The following is a 15,404-nucleotide window of genomic DNA, read 5'->3' on the forward strand; positions in this document are numbered from 1 at the left end:
CAATATATATTAATTAATTTTATTGTTAGATGTAGTTATAGTAACTGCAGTGTGCATTAGTAGAAAAAAATATTGTGGAAAATCTCATTGGAAATGGTACCAGTTGATTCCATATATTATTATATATATGTGTATATAAGATTGGAATATTATAAAAAATGTCTCATAAAAATATTATAAAAATAGAAGAATTATAATAAAATAAGATACATTTATTTTCTTTATAACGAAATTATGTTAATATATATATTAATCATTATACACTCATTGTGCGTTATTATTATTATTTTATTTTTTATTTTAAGCAATTGAGTGTACATTTAAATTTACAAATATATATATTTTATCAGTATGCACTGAATGTTGCGTGTTTTTTTATTTTATTTTTAATAAATAAAGAATAATAAAGAAAAATACACATAATATGCTTAGCATACCAAGCAATATTCTAGTGTAAAATAATCTTTACACAAACAGAGCATTTTGATTAAATATAATAAAAAGTATTATATAAAAATATACATATATGTATGCATACGTATATATTATATAATATATAACAATTAATTAGCATTATAAAGACGATATTTGAAAAAACAAGTAGCAATTAATAAAACGCGAAAAAATAAATATAAAAAAAAATATAAATGAGGGGAATATACAAACACAAAATAATGCCCCATTATATATATGTAAGGGTTAGTGTATAATTTAACCATATAAGGGTATGATTGTGATAAGGGATAAAAATAAGTAAAAAAAACGCACATACGCGTATATTCATAACAGGCAACACATAATTTCCATAAATATACACTAAGGAAAACGAAATTACCAAAAAGTTTATAAAAATTAAAGGTAATTATAAGGGATGCTACTATGGAGCTATCAAGGGGTAAAATTATTGTGGAAAAGAAAATAAATGAACACACAATAGATGAAGATGTCTTTTTGTTCGAGCCATGTGAAGAAGATATATATGATAAAAATAATAACCTGAGATATATATTTCACAATACATTTATTAGGACAGAAGAAGAGATAATGATAAGTGAATTTAAAAAATATTGTAAAAATAAATGTTTAAAAATTAATAAAAGTTTTTTTGAAAATGAATGTCTACGCTATTTATATTCAGCTCAATTTGATTTTTCAAAGGCTTTTGACTTAATTAAGAATAATTATGAATTTCGATTATCTGATATATTGCCAATAAATGAAAGGGATATTATAGAATACATAAATAAAGGTATAATGTATTGGCATGGTCGAGATAAAAAATGCCGACCTATTATTATAATAAATTTACTAAATATAGAATTATTAGATATTCAAAAATTAACGAATTTATTTTTTTTTTGCTTTGAATTTTTTTTAAAATATTTATGCATACCTGGAAAAGTCGAAAATTATATATCATTAATTGATTGTTCAGGCATATCTATATCCAAATTTCCAATGTCTACTTTTATGCGATTATTAGAAATTATGAATTCAAAATATAGATGTAGATTGTTTAGAATGTACATTATCGACGCTCCTAAAATATTTAAATCTTTTGGAAAATCGTTTTTAAATTTTGCACCTTCTTATATGACTAAGAAATTAAAAATTTTAGATGGAAATTACTCATCTTATTTAAGAGAAGAAATATTAGAAACACAATTAGAAAAAAAATATGGAGGAATACAAGAAAATAAGGATAATGCGTATTATCCATTTTCTTTTTATAGTAATTGTTATTCTACTGAAAAAAATGAAAAGTCTTCAAAAAATAATTCTATTTTAATAGACATATTTAGTAAAATGGATCATCAAATATATGATCATATAGCATCTGGATATTCAATGCATTTGAAATTAATTGAACTTGGAGAAAAGGAATCAATTAGACAGAAATATGACTATTTGAAGGAGAAAATATATTATGAAGAAAGTGGTGAAAAAAATAAAAATAAAAGCATTAATGATCCCCCAGATAATGAAGGTACTAACACATACTCAAGGACAAGTACGAACAATATTAGTAGTCAAAAAAGCAGCCAAACATACAAAACATTAAAAAAAAAAAAAAGCAAAAAATTGAACCTGAGTACACAAGACAGTTTTATAAATAATAATTTTATTAATTGTATTATAAATAAAAAATATTATATAGATAGTGCTAATATAAATTTTAATAATCTTATGAAAAGCCATAAATATATTAATTGTAAATCTAAATATATAGTTAATATAGCTAGTTTACATAAATGGTTTTTTAAAGTCAAGAATTTATATTTATCAAATATTGTTTCGAACTATTTAACAAATAAATTTCCATTTTTAATTGATCATATTGTAAATAGATCAAACTATAAGTCTTTGTGTGAATATATTAAATATATCGACCAAATTAGTGCTAATAAAAAAACAGCATATACAACTAAGGGTAGTATACAAAATAATAGTAAAATTATAAACAGCTTAAGTTGTTCTGATAAAAAATTTGATAATCCAAACGATTTTATTAATGCAAGTACGTCTAATACTATCTCAAGCAATAAAGATACTCAAGAAAATACCAATGCAACAGTAACAACTGCACATTCAATAAACAGTTGTGATGAAACAAATGATAAAGCTAATTGTAATAAACGTGAAATAATTTCCCATGGCCGTCCATCAAATGTACATCCAAAGAATAAAAGTGGGATCCATAATGGGCACAATTTTAAAATGAACTCATCTAAAAAAATATGCAATAGTAGGGATATGAAAAATAAGATAGTATACAGAACCGAATCAACAAATGAAAAAATTCAATTTTATTGTGATTCAGCATCTATTTTTGAAGAAAATGCTCAAATATTATTAAATGACAAAGACAATAGTAGTAATAGACGAAATAAATATCAAAATAATATAACGACAAATGCAAAAAATGACCGAAAAAAAAAACATTATAAAATCACGGCAGCTAATTCAATATTTAAGGATGAAATTCCCGAACAAAAATTGGAAGGTAGTCATAATAAAAATGATAAAATTTCGGGAAAATCAAATATAAACTTAGAAAAGAGTGATAAAAACAATAATACTAATATTAGCAATAATATTAATCATAGTTATAAGAAAAAATATACTAAGGATATTAATGATGTGAATGTTATTACTAAAAAGGGGTCAAACACATCTTATGATAAGACATTGGATAAAAAGGGGAGCATAATAAAAAAGGATGATACGCCAATATTCTATTGCGAAAATAGAGAACACTTTGAAAAAAATGTGGCATTTCAAAATTTATCAGACTTTAACAAGCATATTCAAAATAATAATGATCCCCAAAAAAATATTAAAAAAAAAAGTAAAAAGATCAAAATAATAGGCTTGAATTTTTTTAACAAAACGTCTCCTACGACCTAAATTAAAAAAACACAAATAAACTAGCCATCTACAAAATCAAATTGTATAGCACATACATACATGTGTAAATATTTTATTTGTATATATGGGTGTGTTGGATTGGCGTATTTAATTGTCAAAATTTTATTCATAATTTTTTGAAAAGTATATACGTGCAAAACACTTGACCAAAAAATGAACACATTTAGTAATGGGTACAAGCTAAAACTAATATATATTAGGAACGCCTATATATATTAATTTCGATAAATATATATATTGGGGATTTTTTTGCAAATAAAAATTTATTTACTTTACAGGCTTTAACGTTAAACCCTGGAATGCCAAATATAAGCCGTATTTTTATATACCTTCAAATATACGCAAATAAAATGACTCTTTATATTACTCTTTTAATTTATCTAAATTTGCCACACCAAAAAACAATAAATTATAATTAAATTCCCCTTAAATTTTTTACAATATTTAAACATGCTTACCAAAAAAAGTTTTAATGCATATAAGCAATATAATTATATATCTATTCTACTTATAAAGATTCTCCTCAATGTATTTGTGTGTGTGTGTGTGGAAAATAATATTTTTGTTTCATATATTTTTATTACTTCAATAAAATTTCATGATAATTATTCTTTTTCTTCTGTTTTATCGTATTTTATTTTTTCTGTTTTTTTTTTCTTTTCTTTATTTTTTGTTTTATCACAATTATAGTTTTATACCATTATTAGGTCTATTTATTTATTGCTTATTTCTGCTCTATATATCGCTATATATATATAATATATTTATTTATAATATATGCATATATATTTTTTGTTTTTGTAATTTTTGTTTATACTTTTTTTTCATATTAATTTTTTCTTTTTATATTTTTCTTTCTTACATATTAATGTGAAGAGAGATAAAAAACTATAAAAGACAATTGCACAAAATGCTTAAAGGGTTTTTGCGAATTTTAAATTTAATTAATTCTTTCCATTTCTCATACATATATCTATATATAGGGGTATATATGCTATATGTGGAGAGTCGTTTGTACATATATCTATATCTTTGGAATGATAAACTTTTCCATAAAGAATTATTTATTACATTTATTTTGTGAGAATATTATCCAAAGTGTGTAGAATAAAAAAAATAATTCGTGCATCTATATATAGAGAGTGAAATAAAGAATGCGCGATACAAGAACTGGAAAAGTATAGTGTCTATACTTTCATATTTCTTAAGACGTTCAAAGGATATACTATTTTTCATTCTTTTTTTGATTTCCCCAATCTAAAATTTTTTAAATATTACCTTATTATTTTTTTTCCTTTTACACCTTTTGCACAATCCTCATGATTAATAAATTCTTCATATATTTTAATTCTTGATAAAAAGAAAAATGAACTCTAATGATAGCGAATTAAATTATGTAACAGGAGATGGTGAACGAAATGATTTATGCATTTGTGAAAATCGAGATATGTGTGAATGCGAATGTGAATGGAATGTTGATAACATAGTAGAAATGTGTAACAGTGATGGGGGGAATATAAGTGAAATTAAAAAACAAAAAAAAAACACAAAAATAGGAAAAGATGAAGTCGTAAAAAATGATAAAAAAAAAATTGTGAATAAAAATGAGGTTATTAATACATGTGATAATGAAAAAAATATTGAAGAGACGATAATAAAAATACTAAATAACCTTAAATCCAAAATAAATACCGTAATGGCCAAAGAAAGTGAAAATGAGAACACCGAAAAGGGTAAAGATTGCAAAATAGAAAATTCGAAAATCTTAAAAAGGGATGTAGATAAAATAATAAGAATTATTAAAAAAAAAAAGAAAACAGAAGATGAAAATAATTCTAATCATGTAAAAGAATTAAAAGAGGAGTTGGAAAAAAATATAGTAAAACAAAAACAAATTTTGAAAAGTTATGAAGAAGAACAACAAAATGTAAAGTTTTTACATGGACAATTAGATCAATTACAAAACATGTTTGATAATAATCAGAAAAAAGAAGATAAATGGAATTGTGAAAAAGAAAATTATTTAGAAGACATTGAATCACTTAAATGTACTATAGAAGAACTAGAAATAAAAATTGAAAAAAAAAATAGTGAAATCGAAAATTTAAAAAGAGAATGTGAACATATATTATTAAAAGTTGATAATTTAGAAAAGAACAACAAAGAATTAAAAAATGAAAATAATGAAATGAATGAAGATATGAATTTAGCAAAAAAGGAAAGTAATAAAAAAAACATCGTAATTGATAATTTAAAAAAAGACTTAGAAGAGCAGAAAAGATTAGACGAAGAATACAATAAAGATAATTTGATAATTGAAAAAAATACAGAAATAATAATAGAAGAGCGTAATTTTATAAATGATGAATTAATAAAAACTCAAAAATTGTTAGAAAATCAAATAAATAAAAATAAAGATCTACAAAATATCCGAACAAATTTGTTAGATAAAATAGATTTGTTAGAAAAAAAACAAAAAGAAATGCTGAAAAAAAATAATGATATAGAACAAAAATTAGAAGATATTAATAAAAAAAATAAGCTACTTATCAATGAAAATAAAATGAAAGACAATGAAATTGCAAATAACATAAGTATGATTAACAATCTTAATAATATAAACGGGAAGATGAAAATAAAATTAGATCAAGAATATTTTAAAAATAAACTTTTAGAAAAAGAAAAAAAAGCATTAAATGTTAATGTGAAATCTCTTACATATGAAATTCAAAGTATTATAAAATTAACTGAAGAAGCCAAAGTAAATATACAAAATCAAAAAAGAGAAATTAATGATTTAATAATTGAAAAGGAGCAGACAAAAAAACTAATTGAAAAAATTGATAAGAATACTAAACAAAATACAGAAATAGCAAAACAAGAAAAAATAAATAATATTAATTTAGAAAAAGATATAAAAAAATATATAGAAGACAAAAAAAAACTTAATGAAGATATACAATTATTAGTTAAGGAAAAAGAAAAATTATTAGAAGACTTATCCCATATTAATACTACACTTATTCAAAATGAAAACGATTTAATCGAAAAGGACACTAAAATTAATACATATGTTAAGGTTGTAAGTTCATTAAAAAGCCATTTAGCAAAAGAAAAGGCTATTTATGAAAATGTAAAAAGTAAAAAAATAACGACAACAAAATTATTAGCTGAATCTAAGGATAAATTAATGAAACTGGGAGAAAAATATAAGTTACAATCTAATGAATTAGAACTTATTAAAACACATGAAAAAAATACAGAAATAAAAATAAATGATACGATGGAAGAGAAAAAAAAGTTAATTAATCAATGTGAAAAATTAAAAGAGCAAATAGAAAAATATAAAAATCAAAATGAAAGTTCAAAAACACAACTATTCCATGATAAAAAGTCAAGAGGTCAATTAGAGGGAGAAATAAACGAATTAAATAATAAAATAAAAGTATGCGATAAAAACATTATGAAAATAAAAAAAGAAAAAGATATGGCCGATAATGAAATCAATGAGAGAGATGATCAAATCGTTGTGTTAAAGGATAAACTAAAACTATTGCAAATTTCTCATAATAACATAGAAACAACCAATAAAAATCAAACACAAAAAATACAAGATTTGAACAAAATCGTTTCAAATATTAAAAATCTAAACGAATTACATAACGAATATAAAGAGCTACTAAACAGTAACAAAGTAGAAATTAATGCCCTCAAAAAGGAACTAATTAGTGAGCAAAACAAAGTGAAATCCTTATCAGAAGAATTAGAAAAACCAATAAATATACACAGATGGAGAAATTTAGAAGGAAGTGACCCTACTGCCTTTGATCTAATACATAAACTTAAAAACGTTCAAAAAAAATTAATTGAAAAAACAGAAGAATCTATAAAAAAAAATGCTCTCATTCAATCAAAAACAAAAGAATGTGAAAATTTACAAAAAGAGCTAATTAACAAGACAAATTATACAAATGTGCAAGATATCACAAAAATTAAACAAGAGCTACGAAAAAAAGAGACACTCATTAAATCCTTAACTTCTGAAATTTCGATGTACCAAGAGGATGCAGAAAAAACGAAGCCATGAATTGTAAGTTTTGAAAAACCAACAAACACCTGGATTATTATCATTTTTTGTGTGCTTGTGCGCCATCATTAATTTTATTATATTTGTTATCATTTATACATTTTGTCTTTTATATTTTTTTAGCCTTAGTTTAGCATAAATAAAAACAAAAAAAATATTATAAAAGTGCAAAAATGGAAAAGGGGACAAAATAAGAAGAAAAATTGAAGCAAATATCTGAAAGGAAACTTGCTAACTATATGCGAAATTAATCAGATGCTATTTTTTTCAAAAAGGGGGGAATATAATATCCATCATATCGCTTTAATAGAACAAATAATGATGGAGAAAAAAATATATTCATATTTTTCAAATAATGCAATTTTTGTTTATATTCTTCGCTATATATATATTCATTCATTTTGTTCATATCCGCCCAATTTTCCATATATAATGTTTCGACAAAATATTCATTTTCTTTTATATAAATATTATAATTATTAAACCCATTTTTTAGTTCAATTGGATCAAAGCAATATTTCAATTCATTAAATGTATTTTTATAAAAATCGTCTTTACTGGAAATAAATTTATTTAGTAGCATACCATTTGTAGAATTTATATTATTAACTAAACAAACAATTGTATCTCTTAAAATCCATCCACTCATGGAACCACTAATTCCAAATAAAATATATTTCAGCATTGTTCAAAGAGATACCTGAAAAAAAAATAATATAAATAAAGCTACTTCTTTTAGTTCATCTGTAGACACATGTATCCCATATGTATAGTTCTCGCTAACCACATATATGTGATTTTCTTCTGAAGTCATAAAAAGGTATTATTCTTGAGTTTTTTTATAATAATTGAAATAAGTATATAATATGACTATAAAGTAAATATCTAAGTTTTTAGTATTTGTTCTTCATGATTTTTCTTCGATTTCCTTTTATTCACTGCTTCAGTTGCTTTAAAATGAGCAAAATTTGTATTACTTTACTATTTATATTATTTTATTTGCATCATTTATATATTTTTTTAATAATCTTATATATTTTTATTTTACACGGTTTCACTAATATATATATATATATATATATGTTTTTGTCGCTTGTTTACGCCTTTGTAATTTAAAGGTATACGTAGATGGAAGATACAAGCATTTGCCAATTTTTTGGAGTGTACATATTAATAAAATATATAAGAGTAAAATAATTAAAATTTTCGTAAATAATATTTGCATATATTATATGTATGTGAATAAAATTGTAGCTCAAAAAAATGTTTTATAATTTAAATAATTGGAATTTATGCATAAAAGATATGTAAAATAAAAAAAAAATTATGTCAGTAAAATTTATAAAAAGGTGATGGAGTTATGCACAATAAAACAACATATAAGTATTTGAATAGTAATATATATATGAGTGAATTGGGTTAAAAAAGGGATTGAAATACAAAATATATGAAACTTTTAACATCGAAATATCCTAAAATATCAAAAGATATTTTTCAGAGGAATAATATTATCCTAAGAAAAAAGAACGAAACAAGTAATTTTAAGAAATTATTGTGTAGGTCTTTTATATTTTATTCAGCAATGCAAAAAGTAATTGGGACTCATTCAGGACGTTTTCATACTGATGAGATATTAGCATCAGTTATGTTAAAATTTTTACCTGAATATAAAGATGCAAAAATTATCAGAACCCGAGATCAAGAACTTTTAGATAAATGTGATATTGTTGTAGATGTAGGAGGGATATATGATCATGAAAAAAAGAGATATGATCATCATCAAAGAGAATTTAATGATGGCTTAGATGAAAATCACAATATAAGACTAAGTAGTGCAGGGTTAATTTATAAGCATTATGGGAAAGACGTATTAAGGAAAGGATTTAATATAACTGATGAAAATAAAGTAAATATATTATATGATAAAATATATACTGTATTAATAGAATCGATAGATGCACTTGACAATGGGATTAATCAATATGAAGGAGAAGCAAAATATCAAATAAATACAACCTTACAACATCGAGTAAATAGATTTAATCCAAATTTTTTGGAAGACGATATTGATGAAAATGAACGTTTTATGTTAGCTTCAAATGTTGTAAAAGATGAATTTAGTAGTTTTGTAAATTATTATTCTAATGTTTGGTATGAAGCTAAAACTATAACTTTAGAAGCTGTGAAGAATAGATATAATTTTCATAAATCAGGTAGAGTTATATTTTTACAAAAACATTGCCCATATTCGGATCATATATATAACATAGAAAAGGAGCTAAATATTAAAGATCAAATTTTATTTTGCATTTACAAAGATAGGTATAACAACTGCAGGTGTGGTACAATTTCAAAAGAAAACGAAGGTTTTAATATTAGACTTCCATTTCCCCCTAGTTTTAGAGGTTTAAAAAATGAAGCTTTGGTCAAAGAATCAAATATCGAAGGGTTAACATTTGTTCATTATTCTGGCTTTACTAGTGCTGGTGATAATATTGAATGTTTGGTGAAATTGGTTGAGGCCACTTTAAAAGAGAATGGTATTTCTTACTAATGTGTATGTCTTTTACGATGAAGTAGTAATTGCTCACTTTCCCCCTTTTTTCCTTTTTTTTATCTGTTTTAATTGCATATTATAATTTTGAAAGCATTATAAATATATAAAGTTGCACTTATTCCAACTTTTCTTTTCTTTCCGTTCATAATTGTACAACAAATAGCGTTATTTACTGTGTTATATATGGCTTGGCATATTCACACTTTTACAGTAAAACCCCATTTTGTGTCTTATACAAATAAAATTAAATTTTTATTGTGTCGAAAAATTATTATACACATACAGATGTTATATGCAATATATTCGACATCCACTGATCTGCTATTATATGCAAATTTATTTATTGTTAAAAATGTAATATGAATAATATATATATAACATCGCTTGGTTAAGTTTAATACTGTAAAACGACGTATATTAATGGATAATAAAGGGGGGGGGAATATTTTTTTTTGAATGGCATTTATTTATTTATATTTATAACAAAACGTGAAACAGCTGTATCTTTTTTAAATTTTCGAAAGTGGATAGGGTTTTTTCTCATATTGTGCGCAAAAAAAACATTGTTTTAATATATTTTTTACATGATTTATATAATTTTACTTATAAATGTTAAAAAAAATTATATGCATGAGTTGTATACCGTTATAGGCGCGCATGTGTATTTTTGCATATTTTTACAATTGTAAACCAAATGAACAAAAACGAAATAAAATCCGCAACTTCCTTTCAGATAAAGGATATTATAAATGTATAAATTTAATTTGGTATATACTTAAAATTAATAAAAAGGGATGATATATGAATAAAAAAAAATAAAAAAATCGCTATAATGTTTGCATATGCAATTTTAACAAGTTTTACATAAAAGTTATGCTCAAAGTTTCACAAGATAAAAAATATTTTTATTTTTTTAACCCAAGTTGTAAAGGCTTACAATTATAAGTTTGATGATTAATTTGAGGGAAAAGAGCAAGACAAAATATTATACTAAAATATAAACCTGTTTAATACGACGTTGCAATATCAACAAATCGATGAGCACAAAGTTAGCCATTACATATATATTTATTTATATATATCAATTATATATCTCCTTCCACAAATTGAGTTTATCCCAAAGTTTTAATGGTTTTTTTCCGTTTTTTTGCGAATAAAAAACATTTTACACACTTGCAAGTGCATACAAATATAAGCCATAGAATATAATATATATAACATACATATTTTAAATTAAATAAAAAATCGAAACATTAAGAAATTATATATTTAAAAAATACTTTATTTTGGCGCTTTCATATTTATAAGTTACTAATCTTTTGAATATATATTTTTTTGGATATTTCGTAATTTTTATTTTCCGCCTGATAATATTATAAATTACCCTCTTTTTTTATTCATATTTTTATTCATATTATGATTTTATAAGTTTTTGTGCCTCATGTGCTTAAGTAAATAAATATATACATAGTACGCGACTATGATATATTATGTCGTTTTTAGTACAAGTTGTTTATACACTATATACCATAATTTTTGTACGCAAATTTATATTTTAGTTTTTAACCATATGAAGCAAAGAAATAAAAATGATATACTACAATAAACTATTAAATACAACATACATATATGAATAGAATATAAATTCGTAATTATATATAAAAATTAAATATTCAAAGCCTATAAAATAAAGTAAAAAGTGTAACTTATTTTATAACATATTTATTATATATATATTTTTTTTTTAATGTCTATATTTACATTATTATAATGTGCATCATTTCTGCTAATTTATAATACTATATTTTAAGATACTATTATTAATGGCCATATAATTTAATTATATATATTTTTTAATATTATGGTGTATAATAACATATATATAAATATAATAATTTATACGATATTTATTTTTAAAAGGTTTATTTTTTTTTGTGAATACATATATATTATATACAAGTTGGGGGGAGAAAATCCTTCCGTTGTGTATATATAGAAAAATAAATTATGGCATATATAAATATTGCTCCAATATTTTGATATATTGCAATAATGGCATAAAAATGAATTATATTATATATTTACATATTTGAATAGGCCATTTAAAGGTCTTTATGATTTTTATTTTCCATATTCATATATATATATATAATAATAATTATTTATGTTAATAGCACATTGAGCTTACATATATATATATTATATATGCTTACTCCTATTTAATTATTCATTTCATTCTATTTATTGGATATATTCCCCATACTATAAATATATGCATATTCTATAGCATCCAAATAAATGTATTTAAATATATTTTTTTCTCTTTCGCATTAAAATAATATCTTACGGTTATTATTTCCACTGCTTTATATTTATAATTAATATTAATAATTAATTTTTATTTCCATTCTCTATATATAAATAGTACATATATATATGCATAACGATTATATAACAATAATATATATATATTAGTAAATATAAAATTATAATCCCCCTTAAGTTGCACAAAAAAAATTAATTAAAATAATTATATATATATTATATTAATTCAATTTATTCAGCATAAAATATATAAATATATATTACTTATATTTAAGAAATACCAACAAAGAAAACATATATTAATTCATCTTTTTATTTTTGTATTCTTTTAATATAGCATTATTTATAATTTTATCTTCTACATTACAAAATATATATAAACAAAATGAATCCTTTTAAATTTAAAAACGCAACCGCTGGAGCTAGCTTACAAAGCGCAGCTAACATTACTTTAAGGCAAATTTTAGAACCTAATAATGTAAATTTACGTTCAAAAAAAACTCATATTGTTTGTACATTGGGCCCAGCATGTAAATCTGTTGAAACACTCGTACAATTGATAGATGCAGGTTTGAAAAAAATAAAATGCATATATAACATTAATATATTTTATAGAAACAACAATACTGATAATTATTACGCGAATAATAAAAAGTTTATATGGAAATATATAGGGCTCGTTTTTATCACATAAACTTCATTATATTGTTTATTTTATTATTTGTTCATTTTAATAGGAATGGATATATGCCGTTTTAACTTCTCTCATGGAACTCATGATGACCACAAGCAAATGTTTGAAAACGTTTTAAAAGCACAAGCCCAAAGACCAAACTGCACATTAGGTATGTTATTAGATACTAAAGGACCTGAAATAAGAACAGGTTTATTAAAAAATAAAGAAGCCCATTTAAAAGAAGGAAGCAAATTAAAGTTGGTTACTGATTATTCCTATTTGGGAGATGAAACTTGTATTGCTTGTTCATATACAAAATTACCACAAAGTGTAAAACCAGGAAGTATTATATTAATAGCTGATGGATCCGTTAGTTGTAGAGTATTAGAAACACACGATGATCATGTAATTACAGAAGTATTAAATAATGCAACAATTGGTGAGAAAAAAAATATGAACTTACCAAATGTTAAGGTTGATTTACCAATTATAAGCGAAAAAGATAAAGATGATATACTTAATTTTGCTATACCAATGGGATGCAATTTTATTGCTGCATCATTTATTCAATCTGCTGAAGATGTGCGTTTAATCAGAAATTTGTTAGGTCCACGAGGAAGGCATATTAAAATTATTCCAAAAATCGAAAACATTGAAGGTATTATAAATTTTGACAAAATATTAGCTGAAGCCGATGGAATTATGATTGCAAGAGGAGATCTTGGTATGGAAATATCTGCAGAGAAAGTTTTCTTAGCCCAAAAACTTATGATATCAAAGTAATATTAAAATAATTTAAATTATTTTCGGAATATCTGTGTATATAGAGAATTGTATGCATATTTTTTCTCTTTTGACCATTTGCACCACAAAGAAAAATAAATAAAATAAAAATATTTTTGGAAATTATTTTTATATATTATACGTGATGCATAAAATAATAAAAATAAATATAAATGACTTCGAACGTTTTGTTTGAGTTTTTTATTTTTATGTCTTGATAAGTCAACTGATTGGTTATACAATGGAGATGTATGCAAATTTACTTTCATCTTTAAAACCATTCAGTGTTAAATTGAGATAACAAATGAATACATATTTGCATGTTTTAATTTGTAGTGATATATTATATAATTTAAATATTTTATGATTTGTATGATGTATTTATTTGTGCGAAAATGCGCACCAATTTTATTGTATGTTTCGATTCTATTTAGAATGACAAAAAAATATAAATATAGTTATGATTACGCCATCGTTTATATAATATGCCATCTTATTTGTGTAATATACCATTTTACATATATTGTATTTATATTTGTTTTTTTTTAGATGTAATTTACAAGGAAAGCCAATCATTACAGCCACTCAAATGCTTGAATCTATGACAAAGAACCCAAGACCCACACGAGCAGAAGTTACAGATGTAGCTAATGCAGTTTTAGACGGAACAGATTGTGTTATGCTTTCAGGTGAAACAGCAGGAGGTAAATTTCCAGTAGAAGCAGTTACTATTATGTCTAAAATATGCTTAGAAGCAGAAGCATGCATTGATTATAAATTATTATATCAATCATTAGTAAATGCCATCCAAACCCCAATAAGTGTACAAGAAGCAGTAGCTAGATCTGCAGTTGAAACAGCAGAATCGATTGAAGCATCGGTAATTATTACATTAACAGAAACCGGATACACTGCTAGACTAATAGCTAAATACAAACCAAGCTGTACTATATTAGCTTTAAGTGCATCTGATTCAACAGTTAGATGCTTAAATGTGCACAGAGGTGTTACATGTATTAAAGTAGGATCATTCCAAGGAACCGATAACGTATTAAGAAATGCAATTGAACTTGCAAAAGAGAGAAATATCGTTAAACCCGGAGATAGTGCCATATGTATTCATGGAATTAAAGAAGAAGTTTCTGGAAGTACTAACTTAATGAAAGTAATACAAGTAGAATAAAAGAAGCCTGTTATTACGGTTTGTTTCGCATATATTTTTTTCGATATTATTGTATTATATTTGTATAAGATAGCTAAAATTTACCATAGTTGCATGATACTAATTGAAAGGTTGATGAATAATATATGCGTGAATATTATAATGTAAAAATTAATTCATGGAGATAATTTTTGTATTTTATGCATATATCTATAAATTTATGAAAAAGACTTCTAAAAATATATATATTATATATAGGGTTATTAATATAAATAATATTTAAGCACAATAAAATTTGATTTGAAAAAAATCTACATATAACATTATCCTCGTATATATATAGTGATATACATGGGTGATCTTTACGAATCATAAGGGATACATA

The 15,404-nt window shown here is 23.4% G+C and overlaps 5 protein-coding genes and 1 non-coding gene across 6 annotated transcripts; 5 read left to right on the forward strand and 1 right to left on the reverse strand.

The window, feature by feature from the left end:
- Window positions 1-879: 879 nt before the first annotated feature.
- PBANKA_1125200 (CRAL/TRIO domain-containing protein, putative) lies at window positions 880-3,408 on the forward strand (the record flags this gene model as incomplete). The annotated part of the gene is made up of 1 exon (XM_034565798.1): window positions 880-3,408. One exon carries the CDS (start codon window positions 880-882, stop codon window positions 3,406-3,408), a length of 2,529 nt encoding a protein of 842 aa, XP_034422459.1.
- A 1,387-nt stretch (window positions 3,409-4,795) lies between these two features.
- On the forward strand, window positions 4,796-7,516 carry PBANKA_1125300 (conserved Plasmodium protein, unknown function; the record flags this gene model as incomplete). The annotated part of the gene is made up of 1 exon (XM_034565799.1): window positions 4,796-7,516. One exon carries the CDS (start codon window positions 4,796-4,798, stop codon window positions 7,514-7,516), a length of 2,721 nt encoding a protein of 906 aa, XP_034422460.1.
- Window positions 7,517-7,763: 247 nt separating this feature from the next.
- PBANKA_1125400 (conserved Plasmodium protein, unknown function) lies at window positions 7,764-8,201 on the reverse strand (the record flags this gene model as incomplete). Its single annotated transcript, XM_034565800.1, has 1 exon — window positions 7,764-8,201. One exon carries the CDS (start codon window positions 8,199-8,201, stop codon window positions 7,764-7,766), a length of 438 nt encoding a protein of 145 aa, XP_034422461.1.
- Window positions 8,202-8,963: 762 nt separating this feature from the next.
- Window positions 8,964-10,070, forward strand: PBANKA_1125500 (ATPase, putative; the record flags this gene model as incomplete). Its single annotated transcript, XM_034565801.1, has 1 exon — window positions 8,964-10,070. The coding sequence occupies one exon, from the start codon at window positions 8,964-8,966 to the stop codon at window positions 10,068-10,070; it is 1,107 nt and encodes a 368-aa protein (XP_034422462.1).
- A 2,713-nt stretch (window positions 10,071-12,783) lies between these two features.
- Window positions 12,784-15,040, forward strand: PBANKA_1125600 (pyruvate kinase, putative; the record flags this gene model as incomplete). Its single annotated transcript, XM_034565802.1, has 3 exons — window positions 12,784-12,967; window positions 13,136-13,853; window positions 14,407-15,040. 3 exons carry the CDS (start codon window positions 12,784-12,786, stop codon window positions 15,038-15,040), a joined length of 1,536 nt encoding a protein of 511 aa, XP_034422463.1.
- On the forward strand, window positions 13,986-14,170 carry PBANKA_1125650. The gene has a single exon (XR_004611903.1). It is a non-coding gene; the product is annotated as an uncharacterized ncRNA (non-coding RNA).
- Window positions 15,041-15,404: the final 364 nt, after the last annotated feature.

The sequence above is a fragment of the Plasmodium berghei genome, assembly GCF_900002375.2.
Source record: "Plasmodium berghei ANKA genome assembly, chromosome: 11".
Lineage (NCBI taxonomy): Eukaryota > Apicomplexa > Aconoidasida > Haemosporida > Plasmodiidae > Plasmodium > Plasmodium berghei.